General features: G+C 43.3%; 1 protein-coding gene across 1 annotated transcript in view; it reads right to left on the reverse strand.

Moving 5' to 3' along the window:
* Positions 1 to 23,036, reverse strand: part of dnah9 (dynein, axonemal, heavy chain 9) — a 179,177-nt gene that overhangs the window by 37,972 nt on the left and 118,169 nt on the right. Inside the window, exons 64-68 of the mRNA XM_061027577.1 lie at positions 14,222 to 14,386; positions 12,402 to 12,542; positions 11,383 to 11,553; positions 11,093 to 11,215; positions 2,164 to 2,357 (exon numbers count right to left, since the gene is read on the reverse strand). Coding sequence (XP_060883560.1) covers positions 2,164 to 2,357; positions 11,093 to 11,215; positions 11,383 to 11,553; positions 12,402 to 12,542; positions 14,222 to 14,386 — 794 coding nt within the window. The remainder of the gene's footprint in view (positions 1 to 2,163; positions 2,358 to 11,092; positions 11,216 to 11,382; positions 11,554 to 12,401; positions 12,543 to 14,221; positions 14,387 to 23,036) is intronic.

Below are 23,036 nucleotides of genomic sequence, written 5' to 3' on the forward strand. Positions count from 1 at the left end.
TTGTTAAAACGACTATTACCAAACGGTTTATCTCAGTAGGGATCCTTCCTGTAATATTGTCAGAACTTTTAGTGGATGCACGCTGATCTAGCACATTTGCTCCCAGGGATCCCGTTGCAGACATCACGGACTGTTTTACAGCCGACACATTTAGCAGAAGAGGTAGTTAAAAAGTTCAGTGTTGCAAGCGAAGAGAAGTGAGAGGAGGGTCACAGATGGAGACTGACAGTCCAACACATCTGCAGGCTACTCTTTGGCAGCTGAGCTAAGTATGCTAACATAACTTCCATTGTTGGAGGCTCTTGTGTTTGACAGCCAGTTTTTCACCCAGCCTTTCCCTGTGACCTTTCTGAACAGCCGTAAACACTTCTGCCCCCCCGACAAGGTCAAACGTCACGTCCTATAAACTTGTTGTTCTGTTGTCGAGGGATTTTTCACTCTGGGTTCTTCACTGTTACTCATCACACTCATCACATTACACATTTGTTTTGTCATGTGTTTCAGGGCTGAACACGACTCAGATTTTGTCAGATTAAATCAGATACGGCGGTTCATTATGAAACTTCAACAGTTCTTCTCCTCGTTTCTGTTGTGCCAAAAAAATCTCTCACATCAGATTCAATGAGCCTCATGTTTTACCTCAAAGACCGAGTTCACCAGAGTATAAATAATACTCAATAATCCCGATGATGCTCCGTCCAGACGTTTAGTTATTTTTGTTTGTTCTTGTTGTTTTGTATCATTGTCAGTTCTTTTCTTTTGTTACTCAGGTCTAGTCCTCATGTAGGCGAGCATTGTTTTAAAACTGAGATTTTCCCCCTCCACCGTTTAAAAAAATAATAATCCTGTCCACACACGCTCAGTTCTCAAAAACATCTTCATCCACTTCAAAATGCAAAACGCACTGTTACGAGCATGCTTAGTCAATAACGATGTCCTTGACATGTGAAAAATGTTCTCGCCATTCCTCTGCAACGACCATTTCATTTTACAAAGTCGTCCATTCAGGCGTCTCTGCTCGCCAACATAGTGGGAGAGTAACTGTGTATGTATGTTTGAGCGTATGTTTAGCAACGTTAGCACTAATCGCACTAATCTCATCTCAACTAAAAGTGACAGCATCGCACAATGACGTCAATCGGAGGAGAAACCCACGCCGCACAGCGTGACGTTACAAGAACAAAACTCTGTTTTATCTACACATACACACTTTAAACAGAGTTTCTGAAAATCTTCACCCTGGACACCCCAGATGCAGAGAAGAGCTCTGAGCTACGTTTTCAAAAACACCTGTCTACTTGTGGACTCGGCCTTTCCCTTGTCTCTGTCGTCTAGATCCTGCATCTGGGGTGTTCAGGGTGTTTCCGCCTTGTGTGTCAGCCCCGCCCTGATTGAACATGCGTCTCATTATCCCTGATGGGCTGTGTATTTAATCCCCTTGTTGCCAGCTCATTGTGTTATCCTAGGTTTAGGGTTAAGGGGACTTCGTGTTACCTTTGAGAGTTTACCAGTTTATGATTTCTGCCTGTTTTTTTACCTGCCTCTGCCTGCTCCTCTCGATTAGGTTGCCCGTGTGTTTGGACGTTTTATGTACCAAACGGGACTGAAAATAAAGCTGCCTGATTTTACTCTTACCCTGTGGACTCGTGCTTCTGAATCCATTGAGTGTACTTTATGTCGCCCTAGCTCTTTGTGGGACATTTTAACATTTCCAGCAGACTACTTTCTGAACGTCTCAACCCAGATCAAAACACTGCCAAACTTTTCTGCTCCTACAAGATACCATCTTTACCTCCGAACAGTAGAGCGGCCCCATTAACCTGAGCTCCTGCCAGCTAGATGTAGGTGGGCATTGTTGGTGTACATTTCTAAAATATTAATAACTAATTTAACCGGCAAAGTCATTCTGGTGCCGACTAGCAAACGTAACAACATAGAACAGATTGAAAGGTAGGAAGCAGGTAGAAATGAAACAGTGATGATCTTAGACAGACCGGAGAAAAGCATTTCCTTCAGTCAGTAATGAGGCTCATTGATTGAAGCACAGCTGTGTAAACAACAAACAAACAGCAGCAGTGACCCTAAGCCAAAGGTTAAGACCTTTAACCTTTAACAAACAGCAGAGTGACGTAACACACAGATCACAGAGCAAAGGTCACTCACCTCACAGCGTACGTCATGCGGTCCGGCCTCAGAGCTCGCATCATGCACAGCCTCTGCAGTGACGTTTTATTCTTCCACTCCTGAGGGAATTTCTCCTTCTCTGGACACTCTGACTCTACCAACTTCTTCCAGCGTTTGGCCGAGCCCTCGATGTCCCGGTCCAGGTTCCTAAACTCGTCCATGGAGCACAGGGACTGTCAGGTGAGGAGAGAAGAAAAAAAAAAAGTCATACATAAAAAAAAAAAGGACTGCATTCTTCAAAGTACCGCTGCGCTGTGATCACTGATGCACATGAAAGTTTTCAACCACTTCTCAAAGATTTCACAATACGCAGCAAAATGAATAACTTTTTTTTTTCTGCAAGAGTCGGAGTGCTTATCTTTCCTCACGACTTCATAAATAATATTTATTCAAACAGAAACGCTGAGTAAACACGATCCCTTTCAGGACTGGACGGGGGGCCGTGCAGGACTGAATCTGCATCGGCTGCAGAAGCAGTGGGGGCTTCATTGTGATGCCCCGGCTGACAGACACCTTATCTCATCTGAGGGGAACAGGAGTGTCACGAGTGCAGCCGTGAGCAGGTGCGCTCTCTGACGAGTAAACACACATAAATAGTGTATGTGTGCTCTCCTGTACTCTGGCATGTGAGCGGCTCAGGGAAGAAGAAGCAGGAAAAGAAACAGCACAAAGACTTCCCACCTTTTATCCCCTAAAGTACAGAGATTGTTTCATTTTTAAGCTGCACACACTTTTGGGTAACAGATTAGTGCAGTCACACCATGTGTGATTACTTTAACAGTATTTAGTGCCAGTAATTAGACGGCACCATGAGGAGAGATGCACCACCAGTCTGGCACACAAATTAAGCGCTGGTTTGGGTTTTCTTGCCCAGTAAAGTTTGGGCATCCAACACATTTTGACCTGCTTTAAGGTGAAATGACATGCACAAATCTGTACACTTTTGGGTCATTTGTCTGGAGAATGATCTTCTTTAAATTTGACACCCGACCCTATGGAGGCAAAAAACAATCCACATACAGACCCAAATGAAATCCATCAAACACCTCAAAACAGTCGTAAAACACAAGGGTTACTGTTATCTGAAACACAGAAAAAATCATTAAATCAAGACCAGCTTAGTGTTACTGGGCCCATAGAGCATGCATACTTGGAGCCCATTGCTGTCCAGTAAATTAAATTTTGTATCGATAACCAAAGCCAGGAGAATCATTTCTGTTTTGTTTTTGACTGTGTTTGTTTTCTGTTTTGTTGGAGCAATTTTATGTCTTGATGTGTTTGATGTAAATGTAGAACACTTTGTTTCATGGCGCTAAAATGAAAATCAAAATAGGATGAGTTACAGCAGAACACAGAGAATCAAGAAAAATCAATCCAATGAATTAAACATTAACGGTTAATTACAAAATATGTTGCGATATATTGAGAGGACGACTGAGCTGCTGACTGAGATTACACTGACGAACATGCACAGAGATAAATTAAGATGCTCGGGTTTATAGTTTTAGAGAGCAGTCCTCCCTTTTATTATCGGGAGGTCAGAGAGCTGTGACATCATAACTGTTGACCACGTTAGTAACAAAGACATACAGTAACGAGCGCCTGTAAAAACCTGCTCATATTTTTCAGAAGGAGCACAACAGTGTCGTTAGCATGCGGCTAACGACTGCTCGTACTCAGAGCAGCAAATAAACAACAAAGCAGAGATGGCTCGCTGCAGCTCTTTTAAAGTAGGACGCGTTTAACTTAAAGCAAACAAACATCCTCACGAACACTTGGAGAGGTAAAACAGCTCGTTCACATGTTTAGGTTAGACTAGTGGTGGGCGATATAATGATCTTAGATCGTGAAGGAATTTAATTGGCTGACGATCTGCCAAAGCAGAGAGATAGAACCGGGCTTATGTGTTTATTCTATCATGCTGCAGTTTATGCTCCTACACAGACGCGTCCCCCCCCCCCCCCCGTTTCTATCAAGCTTCTCCACCCGAAGCTCACCTGTTGTGATAACCGAATTTATAGGGATTACACTAAACAATGTTACAAAGCAGCAGGCAGGTGAGAGTGAGTAACCATGGTGACTGTCTGTCTGTCAATCAACGATGTCCCGCTCCCTCTATGAATTAAACTCTTCTGTCAGTAAAACTTACTTTGATCATGTGTCACAGAATGAACATATTCTGTATTATGTTTGATTATATATAAACTAAACTAAAGTTAGTCCAATGATGTCATAAAAAACAACAAAGGCTGCAGAGCCTGTATGAAGCTCCAGCTGTAGGAACTCTGCAGGGCTGAATAGAACAGAAACACAAGAACTCGAAGTCTACATGTTTTTAAATGAATGCATCACTGCGTGAAAATGTTCCTGATGAACACAAAAAGAGGACACATTACTAAATCATAATTTCAAAGTGGTGAGGAAAACCTTCAAATTGTGCATAAATATTGATTAAATTGAGGGAAAGACATTTCTGTTGCTAAAGATGTTCTGGGTGAGACCTACAGACCTCCTACAAAGAAGTTTTTCAAATAGATTAAATTTGTCTTAAGATCAGTATGAAAAAAATCGTGATCGTGATTTTGCCAAAAAAAAAACGTGATATGATATTTTTCCCATATCGCCCACCTCTAGGTTAGACGGGAAAAATCCCGTCCTTGTGTTCTGTATAAACTAAGAGGAGGGTCCTGAAACTTTCCCTGAGCAGACATTTCTCTGAGTCCATAAAATCTGACTTTGTTTTACCGCTCAGCCCAGTGAGGGAGAGTACTCTGTGTCCCGTGGGATTCCTGCTCTGCTAACATCTTCAAGAGGGCCGAACAATCAGAGGATCTTATCCAGCTTTAAAGCTTTCCAACTGATTACACTTCCGACCGCGATAAGAAAATCGAGTGACGGGATTTGATTAGCGCGGCCTTAAACATCCACAGCAGGCTGAGAGCGGCTGGGGAAAAGGCCGTCTCCCAACCCTCGAAGGGTTTAGGTTAAGTTAATATTCCGGGGCGGTGCGGATTGAAAAATTCATGAGCACGAGAGGCTAAAAAAACACGCTGCCGCCGGGGTTTGGTTTGCTGCTAAACTGATCTGACAAGAGAAGGAACCTCTGCTGCTCCACGTCCACGGGGCCGCAGTGCGAGACGTCTGTTCCTTCAGGGGAGCTACGGGTACACAGAGTCTGTCCCAGTGCCCTTTAAACGTTAAAACGCAGCGGGGTCACCGAACGAGGCCGGGCCCCGGAGAGCCACATTGCTTTCAGAGTAAAGGTTTGGGTGAAACGGAGAAAACAGATTTTAATGCAAATTTGTTCCAGAGAGACGAAGCTGCACAAATTGCATCATAAGAAGTAACTCCACACATGGCATGAAAGCGGCTAAGTGCTGAAATAACTGCAGGAGAGGAGAGAAACTCAAACTTCTGCTCACACATGACGGGCCAGAGGGAAAGTTGGTTTGGAAAGAATTTAATCTTTTATCAGCGGAGACTTTCTTTTGAGATTCCAACATTGAAGGACATTCTAAAAAGGACTTATTTACAATTAACACTCTCCGTTAGTGGAGCAACAGATCCCATCGTTCATCTGTACTGATCGCCCTCCACACTCACATAATCTGCAGATTGATGGAAAATGTTGCATCATGGTGTAAAATAAAATTACTGCTGATAAATCCCTGTGCAGATTTATGTATATTCCTGATGTGAAATCAACGAGTTATGAAATAAAAGGAGAATAACATTTGATTAGAGGCTGCTATAGCTCTGGATAGTGATGTTAATGAAGGTTTGAATATCAACAAGTCTTTTCAATTAAACCAGCGCTCCACAAGGTTTATACCACCGTCTTTAAATGCAGGATTATGACCTTAAGAGGTAGAAAAGACGCTCATTTGGTCTGCACACGATTTGCAGTGAAGCAAATTTTTGAAGATGGCAGTCAACTCAGCTCTTTGTTTGTGAGGTCTGAATGTGAGGTCTGAATTTTAATGTCTTAAGTTGTTATATGTCTTCTATTTTATGAAAATTGGGTTTGAGTCTGGGATGTTTCGCAAGTGCTTCGTTATTTTTCGACTCTGAGATCTCTGGAGCTTATTTTTTGGACGCTTTAATATTAATTTGCTCTGGGTTTGCTGAGGCCTGGTCCTGCTTATGGGCTGTTTGAAGCCTGGAGTTTTTCTGGAATCAACCTGGTAGTGCATGGCCTAGCACTGGACTGTTTGAACTGTCTGGACTGTTCTAAGCCTTGAGCCATTCTGGAATCTTACCTGGTGGTGTGTGCTAGCAGCAGCTAGCTTCCACTAGCCCTGCAGCAGCCAGCTCCCGCTAGCCCTGCAGCAGCCAGCTTCCTCCAAGCAACTAGCATCCAACCTCCAGCCACCTGCCTGGTCTACTAGCATCCAGCCTCTAGCCACCTGCCTGGTATACTAGCTTCCAGCCTCTAGCCACCTGCCTGGTCTGCTAGCATCCAGCCACCAGCAGCAGCAGCTACCACCATCAGCAGCAGCTACCCCCAGCAGCAGCTACCTCAACCACCAGCAGCAGCTACCTCCACCAGCAGCAGCTACCACCATTAGCAGCAGCTACCACCATCATCAGCAGCTACCACCAGCAGCAGCTACCTCCAGTAGCAGCTACCTCCAGCAGCAGCTACCTCAACCACCAGCAGCAGCTACCTCCAGCAGCAGCAGCTACTTTTGCCAACTAGCCTGAGCCTGCTACATCCTCCTGGAGCCTGAGCTAACCTGTGCAGCTTTCAACTATAAACTATCTCTACGGATGCGCTATAAGTTAAAGGCATTTTTCTTAACTTTAGTATGTTTGTTGGCTGTTTGGGACCTGAGTCCAAGCAATTGCCCCTTGGTGAATACCTCTAGCTATGTGTCGAGCATGCAAGACACTTACTATAGTGGCACTAATGCTAATGTTGCCGTGCATCTTCAGCAACCACAGTCTCATTTGGTTTTGGCCCTAAACTTGTGGTTGGACCCGCCTAGGGACTTACCTAAATTTCAATGTTTTTTTGCTCTATATAATCTTACTCTTTCGCTTAAGGAAAGGCATTGCCTGGCTTCAACATATGAAAAGACTGCTTCAAAATGTAATGTGAAACGAGGACTGATGATTGTCCTACTCTTCCTTCTGTCTGGAGATGTGCAATCAAACCCTGGTCCTGAGCTGCAATGTATCCAGACCCCCGCTGATTTCAAATTAATGTCTGGTCTCAAATTTGTTCATCTTAACATGCGCAGCTTATTACCAAAGATGGACATGGTCAGAATTTGGGTTAGATCAACAGATGCAGATATTGTGATAATTTCAGAAACTTGGCTGACGAAATCTATTACAAATGAAGACATTAGCATACTCGGATACAATGTTTATCATACCGACAGGCCCAAGAAAGGTGGTGGTATAGCCATTTATGTTAAATCAAGATTTGATGCTTCAATTGTTCTGTCTGAGTCTATCTGTAAGCAAATGGAATTTTTGGCATTGAAGGTGGAAATAGCCAAGTCCCTCCCTATGACTGTTGTCGGGTGTTATAGGCCTCCATCTGCCACAAAGGAGGCATTATCGTCCTTGAAGCATCTTTTGTCCAAATGAAATTATAATGAACTTTTAATGGCTGGAGATCTAAATTGGGACTGGCTAAATGCAGTTTCTGATGAATTTAAATCTTTCTGTGACTCTATTAATCTTAGCCAGCTGGTCAACCTACCTACAAGGCCAAATCTTAAAAGTTCTGATAAGTCCACTTTGATTGATCTAATTCTAACAAATGTTCCTCATAAATTCTCATCCTTGGGAGTTTTCTGCAATGATTTGAGTGATCATTGTGTTGTTGCTACTTGCAGCGACACTAAAATCCCCAAATGTAAACCACGCATTATGGAAGAGGAATTTAAAAAAATTTAATGAACAGGCTTATCATCATGATTTGGTTAATTGGGGGCATATAGGTCTGTTGCCGGATGTTGAGCTAACTTGGACATTCTTTAAGGAAGATTTTGTGAAAATTGTAAATAAACATGCTCCTATCAGGAAATTCAGGGTGAAGGGACGACAAAACCCCTGGTTTTCCCCAGAGTTGTCAGATACCATCCATCAACGTAATGTGGCATGGACCAAAGCCAGAAAAAGTGATTTTGCCTCTGACTGGTCTATTTTCAGGCAACTAAGGAACAAATGCACTTCTCTTATCAAAAAGGCTAAATCAGAATATTACTTATCTGTCACAACTGAGAACCTCAATAATCCACAGAAATTATCTGTAATTAAAAGTCCTCAGGCTCTTCCGACGTTTGTTCTAAAAGACTCGGTCCCAGACTATGATAGGAGGAACTGAGGTCCTAAATTGCTTTAACAAGCATTTTGTATCATCTGGTTCTTTGTTTGACTATACAGGAGCTGCCCCTGTGACTCCCTGCACAGACCCCCCAAGGTTTTCAGGAGAACCCTTTAATTTTGTACCTTTTACTGTGCAGCAAGTGCATAAAGCCCTCAAAACGTTAGATCACAGAAAACCCCCTGGACCTGACTTGATAGAGCCCTACTTTTTGAAAATAGCAGCTGATTTTGTAGCACAGCCTCTAACAGTCCTTTTTAATCTCTCAATCGAAAACAAAGAAATTCCATCCGTCTGGAAGTCAGCTTTTGTTACCCCCTTATTAAAAGGAGGTGATCCAGCAGCTTTAACTAACTACAGGCCAATATCAAATTTGTGTGTCTTGTCAAAAATTCTTGAATCTCTTGTGTGTGATCAACTAAAAGAGTTTCTAACCTCAAATGATCTTCTCTCAAAACTGCAATCAGGCTTCAGGAAAAAGCACAGTACCATCACTGCGGCTACAAAAGTGATCAATGATATACTTGTTGCTCTTGATAAAAAGCAGTACTGTGCTTCACTTTTTATTGATCTGTCAAAAGCTTTTGACACTGTGGACCATGCTGTTCTAAAGCATAGGCTTCTTTGTTTGGGTTTGTCAGTTTCCTGGTTCACAAATTATTTGAGTGACAGGACTCAGTGTATTAAATATGATGGTCTGTGTTCTGAATTTGTGAGTGTCCACAAGGGGGTGCCACAGGGTTCAATATTAGGACCCCTCCTGTTTATTATGTACATTAATGATTTGGGAAAAAATGTGTTACATGCTAACATGCATTTTTATGCCGATGACACAATTATTTACTGTTTTGGATCAACTCCTGCTAAAGCTGTTGAATCTCTGCAGAAAGCTTTTGATGTGGTCCAGCACACACTCCTGGAGCTAAAACTAGTCCTCAACACTGACAAGACTAAACTAATGTTGTTCTCAAACAGGACTAACACTAAGAAAGTACCTCAAACTGTCCCCACAGTGTCCACTCTTGAGGGAAATGTCATAGAGGTGGTTCATATGTACAAATACCTTGGTGTCTTGCTTGATGACTCCCTCACCTTCAAGCCCCATATTGACAATCTTGTGAAGAAACTGAAACTTAAATTGGGTTTCTTCTTCCGAAACAAATTTTGTTTCTCTTTTGAGGTGAAAAAGCGGCTTGTCACTGCAACGTTTTTATCCATTTTAGATTATGGAGACCTGATGTATATGAATGCCTCAGCTAAATGTCTAAGTAAGATTGACGCTGTTTATCATGCTTCTCTGAGGTTTATTGCTAACTGTGGAGCCCTGACCCATCATTGTGAACTGTATTCTCGAGTGGGATGGCCTTCTTTGTCCACCAGGAGGCTGGGACACTGGTGCACTTTTATTTACAAGGCCATGCTTGGGCTACTGCCCTCCTACATCTGTAACCTAATCACACGGAGAACTGTTGATTCTTACAGTTTGCGTTCAAATGATCAGTTGTTGCTGTCTGTTCCATTTGCCCGCACAGAGCTGGGAAAAAAGGCTTTCGTCTACTCTGCTCCTTCTACATGGAACATGCTGCAAAAAGACTGGCAAATAACTGAACTGATTTCTTTGAATGCTTTTAAATCCAGGCTGAGAGCACTTGAGACGACCTCCTTTACTTGTAACTGTTTTTTATAATTTTAATTGCTGTCTGTATGTTGTGAGTGTGACTGTGTAACTTTTGCTGCCTCTTGGCCAGGACTCCCTTGAAAAAGAGGTTTTTAATCTCAATGGGACTTTCCTGGTTAAATAAAGGTTAAATAAAAAAATAAAAATAAAAATAAAAAATAAAAAAGCAACCACTTGCAATAAAGAATGACTTATTTTCACATTAGTGTTGTAGTCAAGACTACACTAACTGAGACCAAGACATACCAGAGACCAGAGACCAGAGAGCCGAGACAAGACCAAGACATTTAGGGATCAAGACCAAGACCAAGGCAGGACGAGACCAAGACCATAAATATCACTGACAAATCATCATCTTGTGTGCAGGGAGCGTCCCCCACTAAGACCGTAACACCGGGAAGGTTGCAGGCTAACCGGGGGATAAAAATTCAGCTATGAATAAATTGAAGTTATTTGTTCTTTTAGAAAGAGGTGTTTTTCTTCTAATCAATGGCGTGAAAAAAATGACGTGAAGTAATGACGTGAAAAAATAGCCGATCAATGGTGGTCTTGATTTATAATCCAGAGTCCGCCCAGTCAGAGACCAAGACAAGACCGAGTAAAAATGCTTTCAATTTGATTGAGACGAGACCTTCAAAAAAAGTGGTCTCTAGACGGCCTTGAGACAGAGACAGCTCAAGACATAACCTTGTTCATGAAGACTTCCCCAGGTGACATCCTGACTGGTTTCACCCTGACAGCAGGAGTCACTCACTCACAGAGTTATTTCTGATCGGATCATCACTGAAAACAAATTTCATCCCAAACTGATTCTTTGTATTTCACAAGAACTCAGCTCCTCCATGTTGTCATGTTATTTCAGCAGCAGAAAGAAACACAGCCAGCTGTACCTTGATCCCTCCCCACGAGTGGTTGGACAGGAAATCCACAGGTGATGTTACACCTGGTTGGACGGGGTATCTCAGAAGGAAGTCCAGCTCTGCAGGGTTGATTTCTTTATTCATCAGCAGGATCTGGGGACAAAACAAACAGGATGGACTCTGAGATGTTGTGTTTTCAGCACAAAGCACTTTTCCTGTCCGCTTGATTAGATCCAAACAGAACCGCTGGTCTCTGGAGCAACTGGTTTCCTGTCCTGAAAACAAACCATGCAGAAGATGAAAGCGGCTCCTGTGCCTACCTGGAAGGCAAGCTGAGCAATGTACGTGAGCTTGTCACACTCAAACAGGCCTCTGGTGGTGTACTGGAACACCGAGGACGTGATGTTGTCTATTAGGTTGGACACCCGCTGCTTCAGAGCCTCGTCCGGCTCGGCCTTCAAGACCGCTTTCTGGAAGACCACGCTGAAGGCCTGAGGACGCACGGAGCAGGACAACACTTAACAAACAGGCCTGTCTCTGACATCGAAAGTGTGAGACAAAAGTTAAAGTATTGATGAATAAAGTGCGACACAATTCAAACCATTTAAAAATGTGTTGCTCAATAAATTTTACAATAAATCATTAAAGTTGTGTCGATAAAATGGACAAATCAAAACCAAATCCATCTGCATAAATCATGTGTTTTTAAGAGTCCTTCCTCATAGTGTGTGTGTCTGCTGTTAAGATTTGACATTTCTCACATTGTCACTTTAATCAAGTAGTGCAGGTATGAAATGCACACATCTCATGACTTATCAGAGGTGTAAGCGCCTTCTCCGCTAAATCTTTAAAACAGCAGTATTTGGAGTGTAAATTGAAATGTCACCTGAGAAACAGAATGATTGTTATTTTCTTCTTCTCTGCGCGCTCCGCAGTCATTTCTGTCATTTAGCAGAGTCACACTCTGCTCCAACACACATTATAATGTACCTCATTTCATTCACAAGGTCAAAGGTATATACTTTCTCAATGTGTTTTCATTCGATTAGGTTGTGAAAGGACTCGAGCCGGGGCAGCTACCTGCGGAGCGAGGAGTGATTGGAAACCATATCTCAGGCCGCCTCCTCTCAGCGCTCGCCGGGCTGACAATATGAGAGACATTACGCTCTACATAACCACATTAGGGAGCCACAAACACAATAAAAGCGGGGCAAAGAGCATAAAACATGGCGAGCAAATGAAAGAAGGAGGGCTGGAGCAGAGGAGGGAGCGTAAAGAGGGGTCTCACTGAGGGCCCAGGAGGCCTGGAGGAAACATGGCGTGTCAATAGACGGGCTACCTTGAGAGAGAACTGGTACATGGGGTGGATTTTATTGAGGTCGTTCATTATGAAGTACAATAAGGAAGCCCGCGCCGCTGCCAGTCTGTAGTGCTCCCGAGCCTCGTTGATTTTAGCCTCTGTCACCTTGGCTTCTTTTACCTACAGTAAAGACATCAGAAACACAATCACACACCAACAGACACACACTCAGGATTCATCAGTCGCCGCTCAGCTCCCAATAAAACACCCTCCAGTGAAGAGCAGAGATATTCCAATTTCACGGCTGCAGACAAAATGTTCTCTGGCTGCGTGCAACATGACAATTAAAAGCTGGTAATTATACTTAAGTCTGAACATCTGCAGAGGCAGCGCTCCTCTCCGCTCACATCAGCACACTGTAGTTTCTCATGAGAGCTCTGAAGTATCAGGAACATCAGTGATTCTCTCCGAGCAGAGATTATACGCGGAGGTGTAATGATCTGTTTTTTTTCTATCCAACCAAAGAAGAGAAACTAAGCAGAGAGGAAAGCACTGCAGTGATTTAGAGAATTAATGCCTAATTAGTTTGTTCTTATCGATCACCAATGAAATATTTACAGGATACCTGCAAGAAGAAGGTAGAAAATAAGGAGTTATATGTGCCGAGCATTAAACAGCTTTTCAGTGTTATATAATTAAAGGCACAGAGAGGGAGCAACAAACTTTTCTTAAAGAGGTCATATTATGCCCTTTTTGGGGTTCATATATTTAATCTATGTACCTACTAAAGTATGTTCACAATAGATAAAGTTCGAAAAAAGTGTCTGTTTTCATGTACTGCCGCTCCATGCACTTATGCAATATGGGCCCCTTAAGGAAAGAAAATGATCAACTTTAGTTAACAATATTATAATCTGACTTTCACACAACTGAAAATAGAAATCTAAACAAGTGACATAAATATTTGGAATAACAACCAAACACTTCAAAAGCAGTGAAAGATAGAGTCAGCAGCTTCAACCTTCAAAATAAAACACAGACTTCTCCTAAAGTAAATCTGCTCCAGCGTCCCTTCTGAGCCTCCATACATGTGTGCTGGTGACTGTGTCTGCAGAGACTCTGTCCTCTGACTGGATTTTACTGTTCTGGTTTGTTCTGGTTGACTTGGGACATTTGTGGGCGGAGCTGGTGTGTTTCCTTCAGCCAATGACAGCGCAGCAGGTGAGTTTAGGAGTGGATACAATTCAGTGATTGGACGCAATTCAAACCGGTGAATATGACGGACGTGGACGTAGCAGCAAAGAAGAGAAAATATAATCACAGTGAGGAGAAACACCAAGCGTATAAAGATCATTCTAAAACGAGGGTGAACCTTGTGTTGTCTTTTACCCGTGGACGTGGAGTTGGTCTGCTTCCTGTTGGACAGGCAGGTGACAAACACCGGCGGTTAGCTTGTGCAAGCGTGAGTTAGCTTGCAGTGTAGGTACAAGCAGTAAACGTAAACACTACGTCCTGTAGTGGTGTGAGCTTCATGACGTTAGCCTGTTGTGTGTGTGTGGACGCCCGTTAGTGTCGCTGTGCGCAGGGCATGAAATGGACCTGTGTGTGTTTGAGTCTGAGATCTGCACATAGTTATTCTATATAACTATACTTGTGAGGTCAGCGCCGAGCACGCTGAAAACCGTTTGATTCTATCGGCGCACCTTTAGTCGTCATCTTAAACCCTAAAAGCTCGGTTCTCTCTGTCTTCTTCTACATGTATTACTATACCTCCTCTTCATGTGATTAAGAGTAAAACTGTGATTCATGTGCTGCAGTCGAAAAGAAAAGAGGCGTAATGATGAAAGAAAGAACAGGACCTTTTCTTCGATCTCAGCCGCGGTGCGTTTGGTCGTCTCCAGGTTCTCCACCAGCTCCGTGTCTCCCAGGAAGTTCCCTGAAGCCGAGGACAGACGGGACAGCAGGTTGTCCTCCAGCGTCTTCAGAGTGATCTTGAAACCGTTTTGCTGCTTCGTCAGGTCGGACTAAAAAACACAGAAAACAGACTCAAGTCATTTGACAATCATCACCAGAGATGGGACAGAACAGATCTTATTTCAGTATCGGGTCAGACATTGATGTCATTTACATATCGGATATCAGACTGACGGCACTGATCCACGTTATTGATCAAGAAAGATGGTAGGGAACTTAAAACATTCACAGCTTTGTACAAATAAAGATTCACTGATTTATTGAACAAAATACTTTCAGCAGAAATGTCAAGTCACAGAAGAAAAGAGTTCTGTTACAATGTGGTACTTTGTTTGTGTTATTGTTGTACTTTGGTTTTTAAGAGTTTTAATTTAGATCCATTGCTTTTGTAGCTTAACATAAGAAAATAAAGTGACCGAATTAAGGCAGCATTGAATTTGTTATGTTTGTTTCTGTGAAGTCAAATTACTCGTCAGTGTGGTCTGGTGTCTCTCTCTGCAGGGATCCTCTCTGAAATAACGTCATTCATTTTGAGAGGATGAACTTTGAGGAAAGGTGCCGTCATTACAGCCGGTTTCATGGCTGCAGGAGGACAGAATGTCTCTCTTTCCAACACATTTGTTTTGTCAGGCTCATCATACTCATCCGAGGCCGTAGGAGATGTTCAAGGTGTGGGTCAATATGAGGACAGGAACACTGAAGGGCACCTCAAAGGCAGAAGTAATCAATACACTCTGCATCGGGGGCCATCAGACTCATGAAGAGAGCGCCGTGGGCCGGATTAACCAGCTTCCGTCTGGTTACCGACATCAAACCTCTGAGAGCAACAAAACACTCGATGTGGAGAGGCTGTCGATCTGAGCGAGAGACGAGGGAGCTTTGATGATGAACGGCACACACACAAACACAAGTACCCCCAAAAACAAAGACATACGTACACACTCAATCTAAAACTCCTGAAGCATTGAATCAGTACAGGTACCGTACCATAATACCTTTTTTGTCTAAGATTTCAAAGACAAGTCCACAAAGTGACTTAAAAATAGTTATTCTAATTTAAGTTTGTTTACTATGTTTCTACTATCGTATCTCTCTTATAAGCGGAAATGTTCATTATGGAAATCTGTGACTTAAATAAAACTATTGAACATTTACTAAGACTTCATTCACAGAAACATACGAGGCTTCTGCAGCGCTGTGTGCACCGGATTATCAGAGAGGAGGAGGAACGGCGAGAGGAAACCTAACTAACACCAGCAGCCAATTTCCACATCGATTGCTTCATCTCTAGTCTACGCTAGTGTTTCCACAGCATGCGCCACGCTCTGTCTCAGGAGCGTGCCAGCAGGGCTTCTCTGTTCCGCTCCGTTTCAAATATGCTGCTGGTCTATTTTCAACGAAGCACACTGCAAGCACGCGCAAAGCTGGACAGAATAGGTCGACCCAGACAGGAAGTCAGACACGGAAACTCACAGAGCATCCGGTCAATTTCAAAATAAAACATGACATACAGACTCAAATCATATTTTTTATCACTTTATCAACATTACGTCAAAAAGGCACCGAATGAACAACAAATCATCCTCAGAAAGACAAAGCAACATGCTGTTAATACGTTATCTTTATTCCCGTGTGATCTTGTAGTTCTCCTGTGATCTTTTGAACCTGTGTGTTCAGCTACTGACAAACGGATCCAGCGGGGCAGGGAGCGCCATCAGTCGGAGCAAAACTGGAGAGCTGACTGAACACAGCATGCATGGACTATGTGGAAATTGCCGGTGACACAAGAGACATTGAACTTCCCACGACCGTTAGTGTCTGCTTCCAACCGACACAAGAACCTGTCCTGCTGTGGACTGAACCTACCTGAGGGACGGGAGGTCAGTACTGTGGCTTCACCAGCTGATCGCCCTTGCACAGAGAGCACAGACTCTCACCTCAACATGTCAGGACCTAATACGGGGAAGTTCTGGCTTAATTTTTTTTTTTTTTGGCTTTTTGTGCCTTTAATGGAGAGATAGGAAAGTGGATAGAGCCGGAAATCAGGGAGAGAGAGTGGGGAATGACATGCGGGAAAAGAGCCACAGGCTGGATTCGAACCTGGGCCGCCCGCTTTGAGGACCATGGCCTCCGTACATGGGGCGCGCGCACTAACCACTGCGCCACCAGCGCCCCCTGGCTTCATTTTTGTACAACTGGAAAAGCTGGAGACAAGTCATCTGTCTTTATATACAGTCAATGGCCGCACCAAACAGAAACGGTTTCTCTGAATCGTCTTTTACACTTTACTGACACACACACACACACACACACACACACACACACACACACACACACACACACACACACACACACACACACACACACACACACACACACACACACACACACACACACACACACACACACACACACACACACACACACACACACACAGCGCTGTGATAATGTGTTGTAGTCTCCTCACCATATGGATTAGCACCCCCCTCCCCCTCTTGGAATAAAGCTTGAACTCAAGCAGTCTTTGTTCTGGTAGAAAAAACAAAAGTGTTGGAGGAAACTTTCACTTTTTTCAAAGCGTCTGTGCGGCGTTAGAGAACAAAGTCGACAGGGTTAGTTCTCTTTATTGCTTCATCCTACTTTGTCCTTCATTAGAGTCTGTGGTAGCCGCTTGTTTCTGCCCGATAATGACTTTGCTTTATTGAAGTTTCCTTTAATAGAAGCCTCTCTGACCTTTGGATTGTTGTAATTACAGGAGGGCGGTTTGTTGGGAGATTTGCCTACTCCACTGTTGTCGGTGGCTGATAATAGCTGAGGGTTTGTGAGTGGTGTGATCCCTGACAGGAGGAGGTAGGAAGTAATAAGCTTCTTTTTTTTTTTTTTGCAGAGTATGTAATCACAGGAGGGGGGAGTGTGGGTGGAGCTGTTCCTCCTCCCTGTGGCGTAATGTTCCCATGACAGAAGACATACTTAGCTGAGATGGAGGAGATAGTCTAAGACATCACACTGCGTAATCGCTCTCTTTATGACACTTCTTTCTGTAGCGGGGATGAGAGATATTTTACACCACCGTTAGAACTAATCGAGCCTCCTCCTTGTTAAATCTTACACTCACAGTTTTACCCACAGTGTAGGTGAACAGTGTGCCACCAACCATTGTTCAGATATTTATTGATGCTTATAACAGAGTGATAAAGCTTTTATAAGCAGGTTATAGGACATTGAAAGAACTGAACACATTCGATCCAACGTCTGGGAAACACAGTCGTATCGAGTCTGTTCATCATCGCTCCTAAACTGAAGTCCATACAAAGATGCACTTGAGCTGCTACTGTAAGTAAGTCTGCATCTTGGGAGCATCCACGAGCCTCTGGTGTGTTGACCGCAGCGCTCTGACTGGCTCATGTTGGTGCAACAACCCAGACAAACAGGAAGGTGCCAATCCATGTAAAGTTTTGAAGACAGGTAATAAAATCTTAAACTGGATCTGAAGCTGACAGGAAGCCAGTGGAGAGAAGCCAATACTGGAGTGATGTGGTCACGTCGTCTCTTCCCAGTCAGAACACCTGTTTGTGCGTTCTGGACCAGCGCTAAAGAGACGACTGATCCATACCAACATACAGAGCGTTACAATAATCTAAAATGTAATTAACATGTGATGATGACTCTCTTAAATTCATTCACAGGAGGATACTGCTTTCTCCTTCCGAATAGCCTCAAGTGAAAAAAAGCTGGTCTTGACATCTGAGGCAATCTGAGCTGTCAAATTTGAAAGACCTGTCAAAAATCACGCCGAGATTTCTGACAGAAGTGCGACTGTAGGCAGTTTAGAGTGCCAATCCTGAGTTGTGTTCGACTCTTAAGAGCAATGATTGCAGATTTAAACATTAATCGATGCAGAGTGATGCAGTCATGAACACCTGCACACACACCTGGGGAAAGGACTAAAAATGGTTGCATAGATACAGGACAGAATCAAAAATAAAAGTTACTTGTTAGTTGTGTAGCTGTGACTCAACAGGTGGACTTAAGGTGCAGCCTCTTCAAAGATACATTTCCATCATCTGAGTGAAAATCTGCAGATGTTTTGTGTTTAATTGAGCCAGAGCTGCTGAGTGAAACCTTTTTTAGATTACAGCAGTCGAGTAAAGCACTACAGAGGGATTTATGTTTCTTACACTGCTTTCATTTTTAAGATGCAGCTTTGAGAGATTAAATGTTCTAGTCTGATTTTTTAAAAGCTGCTTTATTAAAAAGGGATTTTTTTCTGCTCCTATGAGCTGATAAAAAGAAAGATATGAACAGAGAAGGATGGGATACAATGAGATGCATGTTACTGCCAATTTTCCACATAGTCCGTATACGCTGCGGCCCCTCAGCACTACGGGACCGTGCGCTGCCACTCTAGTCAATGCTCCCGTTTCCACAGCAAGCGCATTCCTACACTCTGCACTGTTTCAAATACGCTCTGAGTATATTTTTGATATACTGATACGTAAAAGATGGACACAAACAGGAAGTCAGACAAGGAAATGCACAGAGCATCCGGTCAATTTCAAAATAAAATACAACATAAAGACTCCTGATCGTGGAGGGCGTCCGTCGGAGCTGAACGCAGCATGCACGGACTATGCGGCAATTGGCAGTTAGTGGAAGAATAAAAAACCGTCTTTGCCAAATGCAATAAAAAGGAGATAATTAAAACACACTGACTGATCATACTGTATGTGAGAGTAGAAACTCAGGAGAGATCTAAGTGCAAGTTTCTGATTTCTACAACCCTGGCGTCAGTTCCTCACCAAGTTTGTTAAAAATAGACTTTGCAAACAGCAAATAGGAGGTCACAATAAACTGAATTCAGAAACCATCTACATCTTCCAGAACAGACGTCCGTCTCCATTTAACGAGGATAATGTTCCTTATTTTCTGAACCGTGACCTAATTTATCTTCACTTTTTGTTTCTTCTTTGCTCTTTTTTTTTTTTTTACTGCCCTTAAAATGTGAAAAATGCCCCATTAGGAAAAGAAAAATATCTCCTCTGTCAAGACTGCAAAGAAAGAAATGATCTGATTGGTGGCATTTTGAGAAAAGCGCTGACATGCCTGCACTCTGAGCAGAGAGACAGGAACAGAACGGGTCTGAGTGTTGGACATTTAAACTGGGACATCGGCCTGTGTGAGTCAACTGTGACCTTCTAACTCAGCCCAGACTGGCTGCTCCTGAGGGGGAACGCTATTCACACTAAAACACCCCCGACTGGACCTGTAATGAGTCAGTTTTTAACGATTAGCTCTCCTCCGGCACATTGTACTTGTAATTACCCTTGCTTGCGAAAAACAAACAATTAACCAGTCAGCAGAACACCCTAATTGGGATTAAAACGAGATATAAAATCTATCATTTTTTAGGCAAATGATTAGCGTGCCACGGAGCGGCCCTGTTAAGGTAATTTAGGGATTTTTAACTCTCATTAGGACCGAAGCAAACACACTTAAAGATGCACACATGCTCTCTTCTATTTGCAGAGGGAGGAGCAGCGGAGGGAAAAAGGTTGAAGACTGATCCCCGTGTGCTCTCTCCAAAAAGGCAACTTGACATTTTAAGCTCCTTAGCCCCTCTTTGGCTCGGCTAAACGAGAGCTCCTTCACGCCGGCGTCGTCTTACGGCTCAGTAGCGACGCTCACCTCATTAAAGGTTTAATAGCAGCGAGTCATTGAGAGGATATAAACAGGTACAGACACTTTGCACTCTGCTATCAGTCTGATTGTTATCAGTGTGGGTTGTTTACCGGCAACAAAAAACCATTCAGCGGCTCATTCTGCGGGGCCGTGTACTGATAGGAAGGTGCTCAGTGTACACAACAACCCTCCCCTTACCTGCCTCCCACCTTCAACTCTCACTGTTAATTAAAATGATAAGTGAGTTCCAGATCTTGTTTTTTTCCTCACCCTGCGATCTCAGTGAAATGCTAATTAAACAAGCTTCATTAAAGCACATTTCACTTCTTCTGCGTTGGATTTTTGCTGAGGGGACACGCGGCTTAAAATAACTCTGGCATTTTGGTGTTGTTTTTTTTCTCTGTTTATTAAAAATGCTGATTTGTCGGTGGATGAAAGCCTACAGGTCTGAGTAAAGCACTCCCCACAGAGGCCCAACGCAAACAAGGACACCTCCAGAAAACCATCAAAATGCAAATGGGATTGTGTTGGAGTAAATCCGCCCGACCCGTTAACAGACTTCCCACATTATCTCCTGTTGTGATCTCTCACTGCCGTCAGCCAGACATGTTCTCAACGGAAGAAGGAATTTATCATTTTCTTCTCCCCATTTGACTAACAAGAGCAGCTTTTAAGGAACAGTGGAAGTGTGTCAATGTGTTGTCTAATTGCTGGTACAGTAGCGCCATCGGCCAACCCGTATCAAACAGCTGACATGAAAAGAGCAGATTGTCGACGAGACGAGCAAGCATCATTAGGAGCTGCGGCTTTGATCAAGAGAGTTTTTACTTAATTACGAAGATTTACATTCACACCGTGGACCAAACTGCGGGTGTCATAACTATCTGCAGCTCATTACTGCTCCAGAAGAACCTGCTGCATCGGACAGAGTCGGCCATTAACTGGGACCGGCAGAGACAGCTGAGAGCTCCAGCTGGTGACGAAACAACGGCGCTCTCTCCTCATTCGAGGGTCCAAGGTCCAAACAACAAAGACCGTCATTTACATTAAAAAGGCACACACACACACACACACACACCTTTAAGAGCGGCCCATCTGCTTGTGCTTTGATTGTGCAGAGGTGGATGTTTAATGTGCGAACATAAATGAGTCCCCCAAAGCGATAAGACCAAGATGAAACTCCCCGGAGGATAACATGGAGACACACTCACACAGTTTGTGGAGTTTGATGATAAATGGAGGCGTGTCAGAGGAACAGGGCGCGGGGGTGAATGTGACATGGAGCTCAATCGTTACTGCTTCAAAAAGTTAATTTGATTTTTTAGATTCAGGATTATTAGATTACTGCCTTTAGGGCTGATTCTTCACGGATACATCCCAGTAACACTCCGTGACATAGTAATATAACAGACTTGATCTTTTCTTATTGTCTAGATGTTTACACTCCAGACCAGTTTGTGAAGGATTCTTAGTTTTCAAATGAAAGTCTGTTTGGTTGGAGAAGCTTTGCAAAGTATCTAATGTGTTTTTAAAAACAGGACATTAGGCTTTCATTCTATTTAATTGAATCAAAGCGTAATGCGTTGGGGAGTTTGTACGAGAAATAATGACGTTTTAAGATGCTGCATTCAGCACAATGTTTGTACATCAATTAAAAAGCCACGATAGCTAACAGCCTGTCTAATGACCGCCTCCGTTCTGTTGTTCAAAAGTGGACGCAGCATCTTTGTTTCAAAGGTGAAGCCAATGCAAAAGGTAAGTTAAACCTGCATTATTTCAAATATCCAGCAGGGGGAGTCTCATCTGGTTGCATCCATCCATTATCTATACCCCTTTTCCCGTTTGTGTTCACGGGGGGCCCAGCTGCCATGGGGAAAGAGGTGGGTTACACCCTGGACTGTTCGCCAGTCAATCACTGTGCTGACATATAGAAACAGACAACCAGCCACACTCACATTCACTCCTATGGGAAATTTAGAGTCACCAGTTTACCTAACGAGCATGTCTTTGGACTGTGGGAGGAAGACGGAGTACCCGGAGAGAACCTACACATGCACGGGGAGAACATTCAAACTCCACACAGAGACCCTGCGCCTTATTGTGAATTACTCTTATCCTTCATTAAATCAAAACTGATGAGTCATCAAAACATTCACCCCCCGTACAGTGTGTGTCGATCGAGACATGAGCTAATCAGACCTATTTGGTTTTTTGAACCAGGCTGTAAACATGTTAATCTCTGCTGTAAAAACAGGCTTTTTAGAATGGGTGTGTATGTGACTTCCTGTGCTTCTGCAGCCAGCCTCTAGTGGACACTGGAGGAACTGCAGGATGTTGCACTTCCACATTGGCTTCATTGTGACGAGATTATCTTGAAAATCTCTGCACACTGTGACATAACAGCAGATTGTTTTGCACCCTTTTTGTTTGTAGACTTTGCATTTAGCCTGTTTTCACCACACTGTATAAGGCTACAACTACAATAGCTCTGCAGTCTTTCAGTTTATTCTTCAAGTCAGTGACCACACAGCTGAACGAGCAGAATTAACTAGTTAGCTGGTTAGCACCTTGTGCTCCCCAACAGTTGATGTAATCATTTCCTTTCTCGCTGTTGTGCTCCAAGAGTTTCCCACTTTTTGCTTTGTGGATTTCAGCACTATTGGCTGCTGCATCTGATAAAACTATCCACAACAAATCCTCTCTAAAGTTCAGTTTCTACACAGAAAGAGTGAATCTGTGGGATCAAACTGTTTTATGGAGATTAAAATCTATTCAATGCACATTTAAAAAGCAGGTAATGGTGTGGTTTCTCCGTCCCTCGTGAACACACAGACACACACACACAGACACACACACACAGCCGTGCAGAGTCCCAGTCTCCTTCAGTGAGAGACCCAGAGCTCTGTAATTATCACACATCCACTTAGTTTGCGGTGAATCAAAGGCAGCAGCTGATTGTTTTGAATCAAAGACCTGGACCTGCAGCTGCTTGTGATGTTTAAAGACGGACGATGTTTTCTC

This window comes from Labrus mixtus, chromosome 21 (genome assembly GCF_963584025.1).
Source record: "Labrus mixtus chromosome 21, fLabMix1.1, whole genome shotgun sequence".
NCBI lineage: Eukaryota > Metazoa > Chordata > Actinopteri > Labriformes > Labridae > Labrus > Labrus mixtus.